The sequence below is a fragment of the Mobula birostris genome, chromosome 27 (assembly GCF_030028105.1).
Source record: "Mobula birostris isolate sMobBir1 chromosome 27, sMobBir1.hap1, whole genome shotgun sequence".
In the NCBI taxonomy this organism is placed as follows: Eukaryota; Metazoa; Chordata; class Chondrichthyes; order Myliobatiformes; family Myliobatidae; genus Mobula; species Mobula birostris.
In genome coordinates, this window is record NC_092396.1 from 18,832,245 (window position 1) to 18,855,596 (window position 23,352).

The following is a 23,352-nucleotide window of genomic DNA, read 5'->3' on the forward strand; positions in this document are numbered from 1 at the left end:
AATTGTCACTCGAGTTTATTCAAAAGGATAAATGATACTGACATCTAACACTTACCTTCACAATAAAAAATACAAACCTGCAGAATTAAAAACAAAAAAAGTCAAAAGATCTTTAATAATTATAGAGTCACTTACAGCAACAGCCCGTATAAAACTGTCCATAAGGTAGTAGTCTGCTCCACCATGCCCTGTCAGCTGTGTTTGTTGCAGAATGGAATAATCCAAGGGGTATTCTTTCTTTGTCTGTGTAAGGAAGTCAAAAACTTTCACTGGATGCTGGCCCTCACTTGAGAGCTCCCCCTACAAAAGAACAAAGGGGAAAATGAGTAGCAAAGAATCAAGTTCACACTCAAGAAGCCACTAAGTAAAATGACAAGGGCAGATGCAAAGGAGAGATTAATGGATTGATGTAAATACAGGAGACAGGCTACACAAAACACTTGGTTTTGCCACAATGAAGAAAGGATACTTTGGCCAAGTAGATTAGGAGTTCAGCTTTATCAGACTGATAGCCGGAGTCTAGGTTAAAATACAAGGGTTGTATTTTCTGAATTTAGAATGATAAATAGTAAACTGATTTTAGTTTTCAAAATATCAAAAATGATAAGATCTACAGAAAAGAACAAACATTTGTGGGTCTTGGATTAACAGACAGGGTCAAGGGCTTGAGATGAACATTTCAAAGGTAACTCACCTCTATACATAAAGAATGATGGAACCCTTTTGTATATATTAAAAACAATTAATGTTAAGGTCAATTTTATTTTTAAAATCTATGTTTTTAGATGTTTGTTAGCCAAAAAATAGTATGGAGGAGATACTGATCACAAACTTGAGGGGCTGTTACAACCCACTCCTGTTCCTATTTATGGTGCAGATTATTTAACAGATAAGATAATTGACCCACAATGGGCTGTGAGGGCAAAATTTCTACTTCCTTCATCTAAAGCATTGGTGTTTTTGCGAAGTGCAGAATGAGTCAGAATGAGTATGATAATGATTAGCGCTGAGCCATATGCACAACTTGAGTCTGAGCTCAAATTTACTAGCAACATTTCATAATAACTTCAATAATTAATATGTTCAGAACATTAGTCACAGAACAACTAGGGAGAATGAATTGTATGGTTTAAACAAAAACTTCAATGCATTTCCAGCCCATTACACCTAAGAATTTCCAAGCCCAAACGTTTGCCCTATTTATCTGATTGAGGTGATGAGTAGTTGAACAGAACATCAATATGAACAACACTGAAAATTTCCATTGCAATAGCAAATTTAAACAATCTATCTCAGAACCCAGACTATTGCTGTGAAGCATAGGGCCTGATATAGTCATAGAGTCATACAGAAATGGCCCTTTGGTCATCCACAACCATATAATGGTGGGAAATTTATTGGAAAGGTTTCCAAGAGATATGGAGAAAGCAAAGACTAACCAGGCATGATCAACATGGCCTTCTTCATAAGAAATCATGTCTCATGAATTTGACTTGAGTATTTTGAAGAGATAACAAAGAGGGCAGGTTGGTAGGTGGCATCTAAATGAATTTTGGCAGAGCCCTAGATAAGGTCCTGAATGTTAGGGTGGTCCACATGGTTAGATACAATATGAGCTAGCCAATTGGATGCAAAATTGACTTGGTGATAGGAGGCAGAGGGTAATAGTGAAAGTTATTTTTGAGTGGAGGCCGTTGACCAGTGGTGTGCTACAGGGATCATTGCTGGGTCCTATGTTGGCTGTCATATATATGAATAATTTGGATGAAAATATAGTTGGTTAATAAATTTTCAGATGATACCAAAACTGATGGTATAGTGGACAATGTTTTTTCAGAAGCTTTTTAATGTGATTTATCTAAAATTTAATATGAAGTGAAATTAATCAAAACAGGGCTCACGCAGTGAATAATGGCAGGATCCTGGGGAGTGTTGTTGAATAGAGAGACTGGGGTGGGGAGTGTAAGTACATTGTTCCCTGAAAGTGATAACACAGATAGTCAGGGTAGAAGTCATAGGGCACCAATGCCTTAATTGACGAAGGGACAGCAAGCTACAATTATACCAAACATTGGTTGAGCAGCACCTTAAATAGAATAGGATTAGAATGGTGAAGGCCTGAGCATCACATTAGGGAAGGTGCATCAAAATACTGCAAGCCTGGATTTGTGGGCTTGAATTTTAAGGAGATATTACACAGGCGGTATATCTGTTTTCTCTGGAGCAAAGAAGACTGAAAGGTGACATGATAGACGCTTATACTATTATGAAAAGCTTAGGTAGGGTAGATGAGTCTATTTCCCATTGTAGGGGTGTCTAAAACTAGTGGGTATAGGTTTAAGCTGAAAGAGACAGATGGTTTAAAGGTGATTTGAGGGGTAAAATTTTCACACAAATAAATTGATATCTGCAATGAGCCGCCACAGGAGGTTGTAGAGACAGGCACAGTAACAACATTTAAGAGGCATCTGGACACATACTTAACTTAGAAAGGCATGGAGTGAAATGCAGTTAATGCAAGCAGTTGGGATTAGCTTAGATGTTCATGGTGATCAGTATAGACATGGTGGACCAAAGGGTTTGCCTCTATGCTGTCTAAATCTCTGCCCATTTACACTAATCCCATTTTCCTATATTAGGTTCCTATCCTCATTTGCCTTCCCTATTTAGGTGCCTGTTTGAATATCTATTAAGCATAGTGATTGTATCTGACTCCACCACTTCTGGCAGCAAGCTTCAGATATCAACCTCTCTGTGTAAAAACCACCTCAAAATGAGGGGGCATGCCCTATTTTTCTTACTACCATTGGAGAGGAAATGCAGGAACCTGAAGACCCATATTCAGCCACTTCAGAAACAGCTTCTTGTCCTCTATAATAAAATTTCAGAATGGTCCATGAACTCATAACACCATAAGACACAGCAGTAGAATTAGGCCATTTGGTCCATTGAGTCTGCTCTGCCATTTCACTATCGTTAATCTATTTTCCTCTGAACCCCATTCTCCTCATAATCTTTCACATCCTGACTAATCAAGAACCTATCAACCTCCACCTTAAATACACCCAGTGACCTGGCCTCCACTGCTGACTCTGGCAATAAATTCCACAGGTTCACCACCCTCAGCTAAAGAAATTCCTCCTCATCTCTGTTCTAAATGGATGTCCCTCTATGCCTTCTGGTTCTAGACTCCCTCACCAAAGGAAACATCTTCTTCACATCCACTCTATCTAAGTCTTTTAACATTCGATAGATTTCAATGAGATCCACCCTCTCCCCCCTAAGTCTTCTAAATTCCAGCAAATACAAGCCAAGAGCTGTCAATTGCTACTCATATTCAAGGAATCATTCCCATGAACCTCCTCTGAACCCTCTCCAATGCCAGTATTGGAGCACAAAACTGCTCACAATACTCCAAAAAAAGGCCTCACCAGTGCCTTATGTAGCCTCAGCATTACATCCTTGCTTTTATATTCTAGTCCTCTTGAAAAGAATGCTAACATTGCACTTGCTTTCCTCACCAATGACTTAACCTGCAAATTAACCTCCAGGGAATCCTGCACAAGGACTCCTAAATCTCTTTGCACCATGGATATTTGAATTTTCTCTCTGTTTAGAAAACAGTCTATGTTTTTACCCCTCTACCAAAGTGCATGACCATACGCCTCGACACTGTATTCCATTTGCCATTTCTTTGCCCATTCTCCTTCTGTAGCCTCTCCAATTCCTCAATACAACCTGCTCCTCTTTCTTTATATCAACTTCAAACTTGGTCACAAAGCTATCAATTTCATTATCCAAATAGTTGACATACAATGCAAAAAGAAACGGTCCCAAACAGACCCTTGAAGAACACCATCCACCATCAGTCACTGGCAGCCAATAAAAAAAGGCTCCTTTTATTCCTACTCTCCAGTCCTGCCAATCAGTCACTGCACTATTCCTGCTAGTATCTTTCCTGTAACACCCTGGCTCTTATCTTGTTTAGCAGCCTCATGTGCGGTACCTTATCAAAGGCGTTTTGAAAATCCAGATACACAACATCCATCAATTCTCCTTTGTCTATCCTGCTTGTTATTTCTTCAAAGAATTTCCCACAGATTTGTCAGGCAAGATCCACCCTCTCTCTTTAAAATGTTGGGGATACCATCCAAGAGATACCTCACCCTGGTACCTGGGAGGCAACATACCATCTGGGTCTCTCTATTGTGTCCACAGACTCTCCTATCTATTCCTCTAACTATGAAATCTCCTATCACCACTGCATTCCTCCTCCGCCCTCTTCCCTTCTGAGCGACAGCGTCATAGAACCAATCGCTACAGCTCCCCTGGTAGCTCGTCTCCCCCAACAGTATCCAAATGATATACTTGTTACTGAGGGGAACAACAAACTCAGGGATACTCCATACCAGCTGCCTATTTCCCTTCCTTCACCTGACAGTCACCCTTTTACCTGTCTCCTACAACCTAGGGGTAACTACCTCCCTGTAGCTCCTGTCTCAGTTTCCCTTATGAGCCAAAAGTCATTGAGTTACAGCTTCAGTTCCTTCACATGTTCTCTGAGGAGCTGTAGCTCAGTACACCTGGTGCAGATGTGATTATCCGGGAGGCTGGCTGTCTCCCAGAAATCCCACATTGCACACAAAAAAAAAGCAAAACACAGCCTCTAGAGCCATTTTTATTGCCCTACCTGTACACTTACAGATGAAGAATGAGCAAGAAAAAGCTTACTAGATACTTAAGTCACCCATGCCTGTTACCGCCTACGACTGTTGAGCCAAAGCCAAAAGTATCCCCACTCTAACACTGCCCCACTCCATCAATGGCCAATCTGCTTGCCCAACCTTATTTTTATTTGACCTTGCTAATGAATCCCCAAGTTTGATTAGCTGCTGTTCAAGCTCCGAAACGTAAACTCATAAATGCTACCTTGTTATTAACACAAGAGATTCTACAGATACTGGAAATCTTGACCAACACACGTAAAACATTGGAGGAACTCAGCAAGTCAGGAAGCATCTACGGGGTGAATAGTCAACATTTTGGGCTGACGCCCTTCATCAGGACAAGAAAGGAAAGAGACAGAAGCCAGAATAAGAAGGCAGAAGACAGGAAGGAAAACTAGCTGGCAGGAGAGAGGTGCGATGAGGTTAAGGGTAAGGTGCGTGGGTGCGGGAGAGGCATGAAGCTGGGAGGGGCTAGGTGTAAGAGGAAAATGGCTGAAGAAGGAATCTATGAGGAGAGGACAGTGGACCATGGACAAAAGGGAAGGAGGAAGGAAACTGGAGGGAGATGATGGACAAGACCGGAGAAGAGGAGAAGAGAGAGAGGGTAACCAGAATGAGGAATAGGAAAAGAAAGAAGGAGGGAGGCGGGAGAAATTACCAGGTCAGAAAAATTGATGTTGGAGGCTACCCAGATGGAATATGAGATGTTGCATATCTAGCCTGCATTTGGCCTCATAATGGCTGAAAAGGAAGCCACTTGAAGTGGATAGGCTACAGCTGCAGAAGACCACAAACATACACTCCACGAGCATAGTCAGCTGCCAAGCCCCTCTGCTGCAAAGATAAAAATCAATCATATTTCTAAACAAATGGCCTCCATGACCAAGAAGAACTACAGCAACATGTTTCCCAACAAGTTGCATTTCGTCCTGATTCGAGAATATGTCGCTGTGCTTTCATCATAACCTTCAATTCCATATCCAGAAGCATTCAGAATCAGAATCGGGTTTAATATCACTGACATGCACACACTAGCCACTTTACTGGGCACCTTCTGTATTTATTTGGAAAAGGAACCCCACAGGGATCAACATTAGCTTTTTAAGAAATAACGTTTGAAATCCTTTGCACTTTTCAAGGGGACCCAAATGCCTATTACAGGGAGTTTTGCTATACAGTGCTGTAATTGCCCCAGTATATCCTTGTAATCTAACTGGTTGCCTGAAATGGGAAATGCAGTATAAGAGCCTCAAAGGCCAAGATTTACATGTTATACATTTGTCTGAATTATGCTGTTAAACTTGAAAATGATTATAATTTAGGAAATGATTGTACTTCTAAAATTATTTTTGACTGTACAATATCTCCTGTTCTACCTTGCATCTTTCTGATGGTCCCAGATTTTTCTATTCTTTTGGTTATTTCTTGTGCAAATAGCTAATTTGCATTCAGTCAGTTTCCTGCACAAACAGACCAACACCCCAAAGCACCATCTGTTCCAAGCTGTCTCCATATCACAATAACAAGTGCCTCATTTTTCCCTCATGGGACCCATCCACATTGATTTCAAATTAGGAAAATGATATTGAGGCACTCAATTCCCTTCAAGCCACTGGCTGCTTTAGGCACATTGTGACAGGATCCCAGGAGCATCTCCAGTGATGTAATTTGCATCATGATTCTGGCAAAGACCAGGATGAAGAATGACACAGTTAAGTGTGGCATCTTGGAAGGTGCTGGGATTAGCAGTTCCAGAGAAAGGGAAAGAGAAATGAGTAACTATCTTTTGTATATTATAAAAAATTGTGCAGTTCATAACATTCAGGACAACCCAATTCTGAACAGTGCATCAAGATACAAAATAAATCCATGTTAGAGTCATGATGCTTTGTGAAAATGACTCAGACATCCAGTAGGCCAAGGCCGGAAACATATGTGCAGGCTCTTTATTTGACAGAGTTATATATTTGCCATATAAACTGATCATGTTGTCAGTACCGTTACCATAAATCCTTCTCAGCATACCCCTGACCAACACTGATACATGCACAATGCATGCTTCTCTCTCACACACACACACATTCCCTCGCTCAGTATCGAACAGGCACAATACATGCTTCTCTCTCAAACACACACATGGTCCCTCTCCCTCTCTCTCTCTCTCAAACTAGAAGGTAAGAACATAGCTTCATGACCATGCACAACCTCACACAAAGGCAATTACACATGACCATATAATTTTGAGCTTTCTGCAGGTCTGTATTCTCAGATCAATGTTGCTGTGATGATCCTCAACTAGGAACTAGAAATACAGCACTTTGATAATGTTGCTACACCAGAGGATATAGCTGTATAGGGTTGATTGCACCAAAATCACTGGAAAGTGTTTTCAATTTTTAGATTACCTCACGTGGAATGATCTCAGTCAGATCAATTGAACAATAAATATTAGATAAGCCAAGAACGTATTAAATTGCATTAACCACCACCAATATCTCGCCATTAGGACAGTGAGCTGTTTAACTGTATTGTTTACTGTTTACCTGTGCTGTGCACTACATGCACTTCAAATTATATTTTATTAACTTTTATTTGGCAATATTTTGTTTTATGTGCTGTGTGTGACATATGTTTTATGGCCCAGAGGAACATTGTTTCATATAGTTGTATACATGCACAGTCAGATGACAATAAACTTGAATTTGAAATTGTTGAGCAAAGTAGAAGGGCTGAATGGCCTACTCCTACTGCTAATGTTCCTGCAACAGCTCTGACCAGCAGTGGAATAAATAGACAAGAGTTCCAGAAACTTATCCTGTGTATAAACATGGATCTGAGCTGATGTTTGGATTGTGTTTGATTGAAAGGAGGAGGAAAGCCATGTATTTCCCAGCACCCTTCACAATCTCAGGTCAACATTCACAGCTTGCATCCATATTTGAAAATGATAACCTAGTGACAATGAAGGCCGATCAACATTTGTGGATCAAATCCCAGCAAGTAGTAGGAAAAGAGGAGTAAATAGCTAAATTCATGTTAGGCAAAAACAGTAAATGGCAAATAGGCACATAAAGCTATTAATTATCCCAAGGGCACAATATCTGAACTACTTTAGCAACAGGGATAGACAAGCATTATATTGAGACAACTCAGCTGTCTGATCTATTCATAGTACTTTGTCTTTAGAAATGAAACTTTGACAAACAATTGTGCTGTCAGGAAAACACGCCCGATAAAAGGTTCAGATGGCTGAGCCATAAATGCTTTTCCTTTGTTACTTCAATAGCTGAAACATTCATCACAAACAATTTTGTTTCTGACGGGAGAGAAGCAGTTGAGTCTTCATGAGTTTTCATATTTTGCTCTTATCATTTTTATTTTATTTTTCTTGACAACGTGTTAGCTGCCCTGCACTCCTGGACTGCTATTCCTTCATTTGGTGCTAGTGTATTAGAGTAGGACTTCCTCCCCACCCCTCGTAACTCTCACATAATGTGATTCTTAATGCACTCATTTTCTATAACACCAAGGCAGAACCTTCACTCGGCCCAGCACTAGACCTGGCACTTTTTCCAGGGTTGGATCATTCATTTTTTGCTCTGAGTAGAATTATCATCATCAGGCAATGAACAACAGCATTGATAATCAAGTACACGCTGTCACACAGGTATTGCCACACAGCTGCTACTGCTGCACATATGAAAGAAGCAAAGAACTTTAAGCAGAGTTCTGACAATAATACGCAAGCACATACTGAGCATCATAAAGGTAGGTGATTATGAGTAAGACTGGAAAGAACGTGGAGAAGAATGTGGAAACTACTACATCCTTCTCTGTATCTGCTGACAGAAGCCAGCAACACTATACTACACCCTTGGCCTACCAGCTAACATATCCAACGAACAACAGTAATTGCAGGAGCAGGAAAATGTACTGCTAGCTCCAGTCGGCAGTTCTGTTACATGTGGAGGTCTGAAAGGGAAGGGCAGGAAAGTTTACTGCAGGAATACAGATTCGAGTACAGGAGCAGGGAGGTACTACTGCAGTTGTACAAGGCCTTGGTGAGACCACACCTAGAGTATTGTGTGCAGTTTTGGTCCCCTAATCTGAGGAAAGACATTCTTGCCATAGAGGGAGTACAAAGAAGGTTCACCAGATTGATTCCTGCGATGGCAGGACTTTCATATGATGAAAGACTGGATCGGCTAGGCTTATACTCTTTGGAATTTAGAAGATTGAGGGGGGGATTTTATTGAAACGTATAAAATTCTAAAAGGATTGGACAGGCTAGATGTAGGAAGATTGTTCCCGATGTTGGGGAAGTCCAGAACGAGGGGTCACAGTTTGAGGATAAAGGGGAAGCCTTTTAGGACCGAGATGAGGAAAAACTTCTTCACACAGAGAGTGGTGAATCTGTGGAATTCTCTGCCACAGGAAACGGCTGAGGCCAGTTCATTGGCTATATTTAAGAGGGAGTTAGATATGGCCCTTGTGGCTAAGGGATCGGGGGTATGGAGAGAAGGCAGGTACAGGGTTCTGAGTTGGATGATCAGCCATGATCGTACTGAATGGCGGTGTAGGCTCGAAGGACCGAATGTTTCTATAATACAGATATGGATGTTAATATCCAATTTTACCCATTATATAATAACTATTTCAAAGGATATCCTTCAGTATGCTGCCCAAAAAGCTTCAATAGTGAGGTGCTATTTGGCTTTTCCACTGTGAGTACATTGTAGCTGAAAACGATTGAAATCTTTACACACACAATGCCATCTGGCAATACTGTGCAAAATTAGGAGGAAACGGCTGCCTGACTCCGTAGTCCAGGGCAGTGAGGTCAGATAACCTGAACTGTCATTTATGCTGACATTAGCCATCTTAACAGGAGCAGACCTAGAAGCTAGATCTTCTAGATGCTTCTTGTTCATTGAATCAGTTGATAAATTCACATAGTCATCAGCAGGTGATCTTTCTTACACAGCATAATTAAAGATACATTGTCCCACAATGCTCGTTTTCTGGCTATTTAGATTTTCTGTGCCTCCTATTTAAACAAGGTCAATTCTATAGCAAGGAAAATGACACACTAAACAGTTGTTGTGTGGAAAGTTTACTGATTTTTCCTTTGCTCCTCCATACTGGAGAAGTTGAACAACTTCTTCATTCTCTCATTGCATCAACATTAAGTACCGATCAGAGGAAATAAGATACAGACAATTTTGAGGGTTGGTAACTGTGGTTTTCAAGAAGTTGTTATATTGAAATTTATTTTCTCCTCTGCTGCTCTAACAGAAAAGTAGATCTTGGATAATCTTTCAAAGAAAGTTTTTTTTTAAATATGTGAAGCTTATTGTTTTGAAATTTTCTGTTAAACCTAGCCTTAAAAATGTGCTAATGCACTCTGCCACCAAGCGGTAAGACTGGGATTCACAAGCATTTACGGAAGACAATTTGATATGCTTGGAACAATCACCAATCAAGGTTGGAATCATAATTCCATGTTCATATATCTTCAAATAGGTGGCGTACATCATTTAGGACTCCTATCACCCAGGACATCACAACACCACCAAACAAAATAGACATTTTGGTCATTTCTCATGCTGTTTATGGAAGCTGCTATGGACAAACTGCTTACTCTATTTTCTCTCATTTCAGAAGTACTTAATTAGTTTTGATTCATACTGGAATATCAAAAGTGCGTATTACATAAACCTTACCATTGCTTATCCAAGGATCCTTTCTCCAAATTTTACAATTAGTTCCTCTTTTCAACTTACTGACATTCTTTCTTTTGAAGAACATTAACAGTTCCCTCTTTTACCCCTCCAAGTTCCCATATAAAATATAGCAATTGTAATATTTTCAAAACATTTTTCTGCTCTTTCCTTGAATCGTTTACACTTACTGGTCGTGAATGTTGTTCTACCTTGTTGAAATAGTGCATTGTGATTTTTAAATTTCCCTTTTTTATCACCACTCTGTTGCCTAATTAAACATGATTAAAACACTTGCTTTGTCCACAGGTCCGTCTCTAGAAATCAATTAAACATCCATACTACAAATAAAAAGGAAGCTCGTACCTTACACACTTTTGAATTCTGAAGTTTGTAAGACCTGATTTACACGTGTCTCGTGCAGCACAAGTTTAAATGTATTGCCAAGTTGTTGCCAATTTGAGAATACCTTTAATGGCTTTAAAAATAATGGTAATAGTGGAGCAAAGTTATCAGGTAAAAAATAGCTGCAGTTTAAAACATTTTATTCTGTAACATAATTAACTGTTGGAACCAGTTGCTCTCTTGAATCACATCTGAGTGACTATTATTTATCTACAGGATGAAATAATGTGTGTCAACACTCCGGCTATTTATTCTTAAATCTATAGCTTTTTTGAGGTACTGTATTATGCTAACCAGCAAAATTCCAGAATAAGTCCAGGTGAAAAGACAAATGATAATAAATCAGAAGCACTTTCATAACTTGCCCAAGTAGCTTTTCCTTTAAGGGACTGCAATTCCCATTTTCTTATCTTTGTGTTGCTATAGTTGCCAGCTTGAGATGGTGCATCAGAATTAGGTTTAACATCACCGGAATGTTGTGAAATTTGTTAAGTTAGCAGCAGCAATGAAATGCGATATATGATAATATATAAAAAATTAAATAAATCCATTACAGTAAGTGTGTGTGTGTGTGTGTGTGTGTGTGTGTGTGTGTGTGTGTATGTATGTGTATATATATATATATATATATATATATATATATATATATATATAGATAGATAGATAGATAGATAGATAGATAGATAGAGAGAGAGATTAGATTAGATTATGAGGACACTCAGTCCTCGTTTATTGTCACTTAGAATGCATGCATTATAAAAATGATACAATGTTCCTCCAGAATGATATCACAAGAAAACATATAACAAACCAAGACTAAAACTGACAAAGCCACATAATTATAACATATAGTTAAAACAGTGCAAAGGAATACCATAATTTGATAAAGAGCAGACCATGGGCACGGTAAAAAAAAAGTCTCAAAGTCCCGATAGACTCAGCATCTCACGCAGGCGGCAGAAGGGAGGAACTCTCCCTGCCATGAACCTCCAAGCGCCACCAACTTGCTGATGCAGCACCGTTGGAAGCACCCGACCGCAGCGGACTCTGAGTCCGTCCGAAAACTTCGAGCCTCCAACCAGCCCCTCCGAGCACCATCCTCTGCCGAGCGCTTTGACCTCGCCCCCGGCCGCCGAGCAACTAGCAGAGCCAAGGACTCCAGGCCTTCCCCTCTGGAGATTCTGGATCACACAGTAGCAGCAGCAGCAAAGCAGGCATTTCAGAAGTTTCACCAGATGTTCCTCTGTGCTCTCACGTCCGTCTCCATCAAATCAGGATTGTGCACAGCATCCTACTTGACAAATAACAGACAGCATCACCGGAGTGGCAGCTGCGAGCTGCGTCACGTCGCCATCTTCTCCTCCCGCCGCATATGTATGTATATTAAAATTAAGATAGTACAAAAATAGAAATAATAAAACAAAGTGAGGTAGTGTTCATGGGTTCAATGTCCATTTAGGAATCAGATGGCAGAGGGGAAGGAGCTGTTCCTGAATTGCTGAGTGTGTGCCTTCAGGTTCCTATACCTCCTTCCTGACAGTAACAATGAGAAGAGAGCATGCCCAGGGTGATATGGGTCCTTAATATTGGAGGCCACCTTTTTGAGGCACCACTCCTTAAAGATGTCTTGGATACTAAGGAGGCTAGTACCCAAAATGGAGCTGACTAATTGTACAACTTTCTGTAGCTTCCTTCGATCCTGTGCAGTAGTCCTCCCATACCAGATGGTGATGCAGCCTGTCAAAATGCTCTCACAGTACAACTGTAGGAGCTTGAGTGTGTTAAGGTGGCAAACACTCCTGAACCCTGCACCTTTAGGCTGGAAGATGGTAAACGAGTGGTCGTCTAGACTCTGTGAATAGCTGTACTAAGAAATCTGCTTCACCTGGAGGAAAGGTGGAGGGAAATTAAACCAAAGTAAACTGTAAGCTACAGTTACATTAGCCACATCTCTTCAACAGGTGTTCCGTATACTGTACTGAAAACATTTTTGTCTTGGCATTGTGATTTATAATTTACAGCAACTTAATAAACTGAAACATAACTTCCAATTTCTTTGGAATGATTGTACATGGAAGGAACAGCCTGCCTATTCATGTTAATAGATTACAATTAGGTAAACTGTTTTCCAGCCCACAAATCTATCCATTTGTCTGCTGCAGTTAAATGACTAGAAAAAAAAATGTTATTATTTTTTTCCTTCTCTACCTTTTAAAAAAATTCCCATTCTCCTTCTAGCACTTGGTGCTCACCTGTTCACAAGACCCATGTCCACCAATCTAATCCCAAGTTGCTGACAACCTAACTCTCCTTACTGGTTATGTTCTAAAAGATACAAATATTTCACATTAAAATAGTCCAGAAGGAAGCAAAAGAACCAAAACTGTGAGCAACACACACAAAATGCTGGAGAACTCAGCCAGTCAGCAGTTATCTGTGGAAGATAATTAACAGTAAATGTTTTGGTCTGAGACCCTTTATCAGGACTGGAAAGTACGGGAAAAGAAGCAAATATAAGAATGTGGCGGGAGGAGGAGGAGTTCAGTCTGGCTGGTGATATGTGAGATATTTGAAGGGTGACAGAGTAACCAAAATGGGGAAAGGAGCAACTTTCAAGGAAGGAAGAAGGAGAAATTAGCATAAGTTATAGAAATAAATGTTAACTGTTAATTCCCCTCCATAGATACTGCCTCACTTGCGGAGTTCCATCAGCATTTTGTGTGTGTTGCTCAAGATTTCCAGTGTCAGCAGAGCCTCTTGTGTTTAGAACTAAAAGTGTCATGCAGAAGCAAAATGTGCACTACTATATAACCTCAGAGCACACTTGGATTGTGTTGTGTTTTGCGAGACTGAATACCTTTAGTATTCTGAATTTTTGAGTATGTAAGTCTGCTTAATAACGGCTACTCAAATAATCTGTACTTGTTGGACCACCTCATGGTGAATCAGGAATTTGGTATTTTTTAAGCATGCTTGGGTGAACTGAATAGTGCTGTTTGATAACTGGTAACAAGAAACTAAGCAAGTTGTTTTTCTTGGGAGTATATCTTCTTAACGTTCTGGAGGTTTTAGAAGAATTCATGACCTAGTTAGGACTGTAGATAAAGCTGAGCCCAAGTCCAGGTGTTACAGCAAACAAGTAAATTTGCGATCTGAAATTATGCCCAATGGTTGAAGTACATTTTATTTTCATATGCAAATAAATCAAAATCCAAATCAAATTTATTATTGAAGTACACATATGTCACCGTATACCACCCTGAGATTAATTTCCTTACAGGAATTCATAGTAGAACAAAGAAATACAATAGAATCAATGAAAGACTACATACAAAGATTGAGAAGCAACCAATGTGCAAAAGAAGACTAACTCTGCAAGTAGAAAAATAAACAAATAATAAAAAATTAGTAAATAAATACCACCTCACTCTTCTCCGGGTTGAACTCCATCTGCCACTTTTCAGCCCACTTCTGGATCCTATCAATGTCTCTCTGCAATCTCCGAAGGGGCTAGAAAGACATTATAAAATTCCAAACTGGAAGTTGTCCAATTTGCTCTCATTTTGAACCAGTAATACCAGTCTCGTTAGCCTCAGATAAACCAGAACACAAGACATTTACACAGTTGACTAGACTGGTTGAACAGCAAGTGTGTCCTAATTCCAGACCCACAGTTTGATTGTACATGTCTAACAGCAGAGTTCAGGATCTAAGGGAAACTCCTGCAGATTTTGAGATAGTCATAGTCATACTTTATTGATCCCGGGGGAAATTGGTTTTCGTTACAGTTGCACCATAAATAATTAAATAGTAATAAAACCATAAATAATTAAATAGTAATATGTAAATTATGCCAGGAAATAAGTCCAGGACCAGCCTATTGGCTCAGAGTGTCTGACCCTCCAAGGGAGGAGTTGTAAAGTTTGATGGCCACAGGCAGGAATGACTTCCTATGACGCTCTGTGTTGCATCTCAGTGGAATCAGTCTCTGGCTGAATGTACTCCTGTGCCCAACCAGTACATTATGTAGTGGATGGGAGACATTGTCCAAGATGGCATGCAACTTGGACAGCATCCTCTTTTCAGACACCACCATCAGAGAGTCCAGTTCCATCCCCACAACGTATACCTGAACGTTGCAAGAATAGCACAAGTTTGCAGGAGTACTGCAAGATCCCATAGCTTGTGAAGTCTAAATCTAAATTGTACATACTCAAGAGAGGGCGCTCAATGATAAAAAAAACAATTTCCAGCAGGCAGTATGTAGACAATGGCGATAACAGTCAGGCAAGCACAGTGTAGAGTGAACGCTCAGTGATAGCAAGTTGTTGACAATCTCCACAGTGTCTTCTTTAAAAATACCAGTACTGAAAGGAAAGATTTTGGCTAATGATTGCAGATACAAAGATAACTTTATAATCTGCCAACTGATTGTTTGAAAGCAAAACAAGACCACGACAAAATCAAACAGCCCGAAAGCTATCGATAAAATTGTATTTGGTATTATATGCATATATTAGGTGGACAAGGTGGTGGCAGAGATGGATCACGTGCATTTTTTATGTTAAATCAGAAGAATATTGATCCTTTCAATACATAAGTAAATTGAAGGAAAGAGAGCATGATGCAGAATCAGGAATTCCAACAACATTGGTCAGGTTGCACAGCAAAGTTCATCTGACATTTTTCTTTTCTTACCCACAATGGGAAAAGTATCAAAGGGACAGAGATATATGTGGTTTGAGTGAGAAGCAGAAGGACTTAAACAAAACACTCTCTTCTCATGGTTCTGGGACAAGGATACAATTTCAAAAGCTCATAATGGCTATCAAAGATCTGGGCAGATTAGGGTGTAAAATCATGAGCTCAAGGGAACTGTCTGGAACAGCTGTACTTGATTAATTTGGAATCGTTCACGATAAAAGAGACAAGATTCACCTGAAGCAACATACATCAATGTTGCTGGTGAACACCAGCAACTTTGATGTGTGTTGCTTGAATTTCCAGCATCTGCAGGATTCCTGTTGTTTGCATTTTAAGATTCACCTGAAGGATGCTTTACCTCTTCAGAGTGCAACCTGCATCTTCCAGCACAAAGGCAAAGGTTAGGGAAGATCTGAAGAGATTAGAGGAAACAGGTTTCACTTAGTTAAATTTTCTGACTGGAGGGCTCTAATTAATCCTGTAGTAAAGGCAGATGGTATTATTAGGCTCTGAATAATAAACAGAGAAACAAGAGTGGATAAATATCCCCTAACTTGATCGATAATTTATAAGCCGAACCAGGAGGAGGACAGATCCCTACAACAATTGACACATGCTGTTTCCACATTCAGACCAAATTGGAGAATAAGTTCAGATATATCTGTACATGATAAACTCATCTTGGAGTGTTACATTGTTACAGGTTCCCATTTGAGACAATATCAGCTGCAGTTACTAACAGATAATTTCATGATATATCTTCTCTGCGACTGGAAAGACACATCAGAAGAAGCTAGAAGATTTTAAGATGCAGGAGCACAGTTGAGGGAGGACTGCCTCAGTCATCTTAGCTACAAAACAAATGGTTAATTCTCCACCAATTTAGGGCAAAGACATAGTCAAACCAATTTAACAGAGTTGAAGGCCTCCTCACTTACTGAGAATGCTTCCTATTATCTTTAAATACTGCATAGGACCCTGGCCTGAGTTAATGAATCATAATACAAAGTGGAAGTTGACAAAGAAACAAGAAGCTATGTTCCCACAGTTGAAGCAGTGCTTGTGAGTTATTAGTTTCTCGTTCGTTATGATCCAATGAAGCTGTTGCTGCTGTTATGTGATGCATCCAACGCCTAATAACACTGGTATAGTTTGTTGCAACACACAGACAGCAAAGAAGACAAATGATTGTTATTTTTTCATCAAAGTCTCCTTCCAAGGGAAAACAACATAACTCACAACCAGACAAACAAGTCTTTGCGACTGCCAAGAATGAAGGAGTTCCATGTGTTTGTATGGCAGGAACAGTACAAGTTTCATGACCTACAAGGCTCCCCATCTCATTTTTTGTTATTTCAGCAGAATACCTCTGACAGACTGTAGTGTTAAGTGTTTCTAACAGCAGGGCTGTCTGCCATGACCTACAAACCCATATTAATAAGAGCAAAAAAACCCAAGAATCACAGATGGATGACAGGCTGAAATGACCAGTTCCAATACAGACACAGTGAGTTACCTAAAGCTTTATAATTCAATATTGAGTCTAGAAGGCTGCAATGTGACCAGATGGTGTTGTTTCCCCAAGTTTCAGTTGGGCCTTGTTGTTAAGGTGCAGGAGGATATAGACAAATAAATCAGAGTGAGAATGGAATAGAGAATTTAAGTGGCAAGTAACTGGAAGAACAAGGTATCGTCTGTAGCCAGAACAGATCACGCAATCTGCATTTAGGTTCTCTAATGTAAAGGGGATTACACTGTAGACACTAAATACAGTACACTAGATGGTACGAAGCACAAGCGAGCTATGTTTCATCTGGAAAGATTGGTTGGACCTATGGATGTTCAAGATCAAGTTCAAGTTTAATTATCCTTCAATCATACATGAATACCTACAAATACAGCCAGTTGAAACAGTGTTACTCCGAGGCCAAGGTACAAAACAGAGTACCAACAGCTATACACAGCAGACAGCAGTGAACATACAGTCAAATATAATACAGCCCTAGTCCCTGAGCGTCATGTCCTGCAGAGTGCTGGTGACTGGATGTTGTCAGTAAGAAAAAGCCCGCAGCAGTCTGCAGACAAATGCAATCCACTTGTGTTCCACAGGGCAAACACTGGAGGGTAGCACTGACATGAGGGGCCAGACCCAAACAGCACAGACTTCAGCACCCACCAGGCCCCTGCTCTCTCCCATACTGACTTTAGCATCTCTCCCCTTTCAAATGCAACAGGCACCTCACGGCTTGAGGCCTAGTCCGTGCTACAACTGAAGTCATGCAGCTCCCCCACCATGGGTCTCAACAATGTACCAGTGAACTGGACTTGCAGTATTCTACGTTACCAATCTCCAACAAGGCCTTGCGATCACAGGAAAGATGTCCAAGATAACCACTTGCTCCATTTGTTAGACCGCACACCACCTTCACGCACTGGCTCCAATGCCTTCCTGTGGCAGGCGGCCAAACAGCATTCAACAAATCCAGCTCCATCGCTACCAGGCAACTCACTGATGGAGCAGACCTGTAGTACTTAATGTTCTTGATAACCAGCAGTGTCTTGCAATGATCAGAAAGACAAAGGATGAAAAATTGCATCTTTGGTTGGACCCAGAGTAGCCACTGCAACAATGCGCGCCACTATATTACCAGAAGATGAGATATTGGGAAGGGACAAGTTGCCACATCTCCTGCAATTGCACGGAAATGTGCCGTAAGATGGGAAGTGGTTGTGGGGTGGGAGTGTGGAACAGGGAATAATCCCTAAGCAATGTTGAATTGGAAGACCAGGAGTTTAAGTATTTGGTCATGTGATTTTGTTAGACCTGGCAGAAATTATGAAAAGATACTCTTTAAATGTGGAAACTTGTCATGGCGCGGCATATGTGGTGACAAGGTTCTGCTCTCAGATGAGCTCAAAGATGTTCGTGTTCACTCTGACCAACAAAACATGCAGACACCTTCACAAACTCCTGTAGTCCCCAAGGACTCTGTGATTTCAGTATCTGAGGCCAACATGAGAGCATCCTTCAGGAGAGTGAACCCAGAGAAAGCATCTGGCCAGACAGGGTACCTGACTGAGTACTGAAGACCTGGGCTGATCAACTGGCTGGAATGTTCACTGATATGCTTAACCTCAGGACTGAAAGAAGCTGCCGGAAGTTGTAAATCTAGTCAGCTCCATCTTGGGTACTAGCCTACAAAGTACCCAGGACATCTTTAGGGAGCAGTGTCTCAGAAAGGCAGTGTCCATTATTAAGGACCTCCAGCACTCAGTGCATGCCCTTTTCTAAACACAAAATAATCTGCAGATGCTGTAAAAGATCAAAGCAACTCAGAGTTCATCCAGCATGCTGTTTTCTCATCGTTACCATCAGGAAGGAGGTACAGAGCCTGAAGGCACACGCTCAGCAATTCAGGAACAACTTCTTCCCCTCTGCCATCCGATTCCTAAATGGACATTGAACCTTTGGACACTACCTCACTTTTTAAAAAACATACAGTATTTCTGTTTTTGCACTTTTTAAAATCTATTCACTATACGTAATTAATTTACTTGTTTATTTATTTTTTTTTCTCTCTGCTGGATTATGTATTGCATTGAACTGCTGCTGTTAAGTTAACAAATTTTACGTCACATGCCGGGGATAATAAGCCTGATTCTGATTCTCATTCTGGCCATCCGAAGTACCCACCCACTTCAAGCAGGCTTCAGTTATACTGGTGCCCAAGAAGAACGTGGTGACCTGCCTCAATAGCGATCGTCCAGTAGCGCTTACATTCAATTCATTTCAAGTTTATTTGTCATTCAATCATACGTGAATACTCATGAATACAGCCAAACGAGACAGTGTTACTTGGGGTCAAGGTGCAAAGCATACACAGCACAAAGCACACAGAGCACCTATGAGATAGAAAGTTACAACCACTTAATCAAGGAGTCCAAACTCAAGCCATCCAATGCCACCAAAATCTGCAGACATCCACAACAGAGCTTGTCTGCTGCTGAGCAAACTCTAGGGAGTTCCCAGCCCGGAAGCTGCACCACCAACGCCCGGTGGAGTGCACTGGTTCCAATGCCTCTCTCCCAGCAGTCTGAGACCCCTGATTCTAACTGAATGCCGCTGAAATCTGCAGTTGACCACAACAGAGCTGTGATGAAGTGCTTTGAGAGGTTGGAGGTGAAACCTATCAACTCCTGCCTGAGAAGTGACTTGGACCCACTCCATTTTGCCTAAAGTCACAGTAGATCAACAGCAGATGCCATTTCATTGGCTCTTCGCTCAACACTGGAACATCTGGACAGTGCTGATGCATACATCAGAGTGCTCTTCATTAACTGCAGCTCAGCATTCAATAACGTCACCCCTTCAAAACCAATAAATAAGCTCCAAGATCAAGGCCTCAATACCTCCTCATGGAACTGTCTGCTTGATCTCCTCACTTGCTGACCCCAGTCAGTTTGGATTGGCAACAACATCTCCTCCACAATCACCATCAGCACAGCTGCACCAGAAGGCTGTGTACTTAGTCCCCTGCTCTACTGGTTTTATACTCAAGACAGGGAAGCTAAGCACAACTCCAATGCTATGACACCACTGTTACTGGCTGAATCAAAGGTGGTGACTAATCAACATTTTAGCAGGAGATTGAAAATCTGGTTGATTGGTGGCACAACAACAACCTCTCACTCAATGTCAACAAGACCAAGGAGCTGATTATTGACTACAGGAGCAGGAAACCAGAGGTCTATAAGGCAGTCCTTAACGGGGGATCAGATATGGAGAGTTAGCAACGTTAACTTCCCCGGCATTATCATTTCAGAGGATCTGTCTTGGGCCCAACACATAAATGCCATTACAAAGAAAGCATGGCAGTGCCTCTACTTCCTTTGAAGTTTGTGAAGATTCGGTATGTCATCTAAAACTTTGATGAACGTCTGTAGATGTGCAATGGAGAATATACTGACCGGTTGCTTTATGGCACGGTAGGAAAACGCCAATACCCTTGAATGAATGAAAAAAAGCCTCCAAAACGTAGTGAATACAGCCGAATCCATTAAGGGTAAAACCCTCCCTACCAAGGAGCCATCAACATGGAGCAGTGGTTTAGGAAGCAGCATCCATCATCAAGGACCCCCACCATCCACTTTATGCTCTCTTCTCACTGCTGCCATCAGGAAGAAGGCACAGGAGCCTCAGGACCCATCTCACCAATTTCAGGAACAGTTATTATCCCTCAACCATCAGGCTCCTGAACCAGAGGTGATAACATTACTCAACTTCACTCACCCTAACATTGAACTGTACCCACAACCAATGAACTGACTTTCAAAGACTCTTCATCCAATGTTCTTAATATTTATTGTTTACTTATCTATTGTTATTGTTTTGTATTTGCAGAGTATATTGTCTTTTGCACATTGGTTGGTTTCCGTCTTGTGTGCATTTTTTAAAATCAATTCTGTGGGTTTCTTTCTACTTACTGTAAATGCTGGCACAAAAATTAATTTCAGGTTTGTAAATGGTGACATATGGACCTGAAATATTAACTACTTTTCTTTCAACAGATGCTCCTGACCTGCTGAATGTTTCCAACATTTTCTGTTTTAATTTCAGAATTTGAGCATTTGGATATTTTATTTTTCTTTTCTGGAAGTTTTGTTGAAAGGCTGGTTTAGACATGAAGGGCAGCAATGCTCATGATTACTTGGTAGTTAAACAAACAAAGCAAGAGTAACAACATAATGCCACAACCATTATTTCAGTGACCTTGTATGTGTATCACACAATGATGCATTAATTACCATATTCATCAACTGCACTGGATCAGTTGCATCTGTGGTTTGTCCAGATGATGGTGCTATGCTGAAGTATTAATGAGATTATGGATTGCTGGTTATCAAGTCAGACTGGGACCAGAAGTTTCCACACCATTTTTTGCTCCTAGTAAAGGAAACACCTTAAGGTGCAATGTTCTCAGCTACTAGTGACATTCCACCACAATCTGAGCTCCACCATTGTCAACAAGACAGTTTCCATATAAACTAAATTTATAACTGTCATAAAGGGCAAAGTAATTTTTGTTGGTGACCATGAGTAATGCAAATGTTGGACCACCTCATGAAGAATGAGAACATTGTTTTTTTTTAATTTATTGAGATACAGTGCAGAATAGTGAGCAGTGGCTGTTGATAGGGCAAAATTGCTGTCAAGTGGATGAACTGCAATGTAAAAGGTGGACAAAATCAAAAAGGATGAATACACGACTGAAGGTGTTGTATTTGAATGCATGCAGTATACAGAATAAAGTAGATGAACAGTTGCAGATTGGCAGCTATCATGTTGTAGGCATCACTGAACCATGGCTGAAAGAAGATTACAGATGGGAGCTTAATGTCCAAGGATTCACATTGTATCGAAAGGACAGACAGTAAGTCAGAGGGGGCGACATTGCTTTGCTGGTAAAAAAAATGGAATCAAATCATTAGAAAAAGGTGACATGGGGTCGGAAGGTGTTGAATCATTATGGAACTGCAAGGGTAAAAAAACCCTGATGGCAGTTGTATACAGACCCCCAAACAGTAGTAAGGATGTGGCCTACACATTATAACAGGAGATAGATAATGCATGCTAAAAGGGCCATAGGAGATTGGGAAAATCAGGTTTGTGCTGAATTCCAGGAGGAGGAATTTCTAGAGTGCCAACAAGATGGCTTTTTAGAGCTGCTCATGGTTGAGCCCACGAGAGGATCAGCTATTCTGGATTGGGCATTGAGCAATGAACCAGAATTGTTTAGAGAGCTTAAGGTAAAAAAAAAAACCCTGAGGGGAAAGTGATCATAATATGATTGAATTCACTTTGAAATTTGAAAAGGAAAAGCTAAAGTCAGATCTATCAGTATCACAGTGGAGTTGGCCAGAATTGATTGGAAAAAAACACTGGCAGGGATGACAGCAAAGGAGCAATGGATGGAACTTCTGGAAGCAATTCGGAAGGTACAAGATATATACGTTCCAAAGAGAAAGAAGTATTCTAAAGGAAAGGTGAGACGACCGTGGCTGACAAGAGAAATCAAAGCCAACAGAAAAGACAAAGAGAAGGTATATAATAGAGCAAAAATTAGTGGGAAGTTAGAGGATTGGGAAGCTTTTAAAAACCAGAGGGCATCTACAAAGTCATTAAGAAGCTAAAGGGGGAAATATGAAAGTAAGCTAACCAGTAATATTAAAGAGGATACCAAAGTCTCTTCAGATACTTTAAATGTAAAAGAGAGGTGAGAGCGGATATCATACCACTGGAAAACGATGCTGGAGAGGTAGTAATGGTGGACAACGAAATGGCAGACGAACTGAACAAATATCATCAGTCTTCACTGTGATGACACAAACACTATGGTGGAAGTTCCAGGTGTCAGGAGGCATGACGTGTGTGAAGTTACCATAACTAGACAGAAGATTCTGGAAACTGAAAGGTCTAAAGGTAGATAAGACACCTGGACCAGATGGTGTACACCCCAAGAGTTCTGAAAGAGGAGGCTGAAGAGATCGTGGAGACATTAATAATGATTAATCATGATCTTTCAAGAATCATTGGATTCTGGAATGGTTCTGGAAGATGAGAAAATTGCAAGTGCCACTCCACTCTTCAAGAAGGTAGAGGGGCTGAAGAAAGGAAACGATAGGCCAGTTAGTCTGACCTCAGTGGTTGGGAAAATGTTGGATTTGGTTATTAAGGATGAGGTCTCAGGGTACTTGGAGGCACAAGATAAAATAGGCCATAGTCAGCATGGTTTCCT

At 40.6% G+C, this 23,352-nt stretch overlaps 1 protein-coding gene across 2 annotated transcripts in view; it reads right to left on the reverse strand.

Annotated features, from left to right (window-relative positions):
- Positions 1–23,352, reverse strand: part of LOC140188446 (putative oxidoreductase YteT) — a 207,406-nt gene that overhangs the window by 10,395 nt on the left and 173,659 nt on the right. For both annotated transcript variants that reach the window (XM_072244730.1, XM_072244729.1), the window contains exon 13: positions 136–300. In XM_072244730.1, the coding sequence (XP_072100831.1) occupies positions 136–300 (165 nt within the window). The remainder of the gene's footprint in view (positions 1–135; positions 301–23,352) is intronic.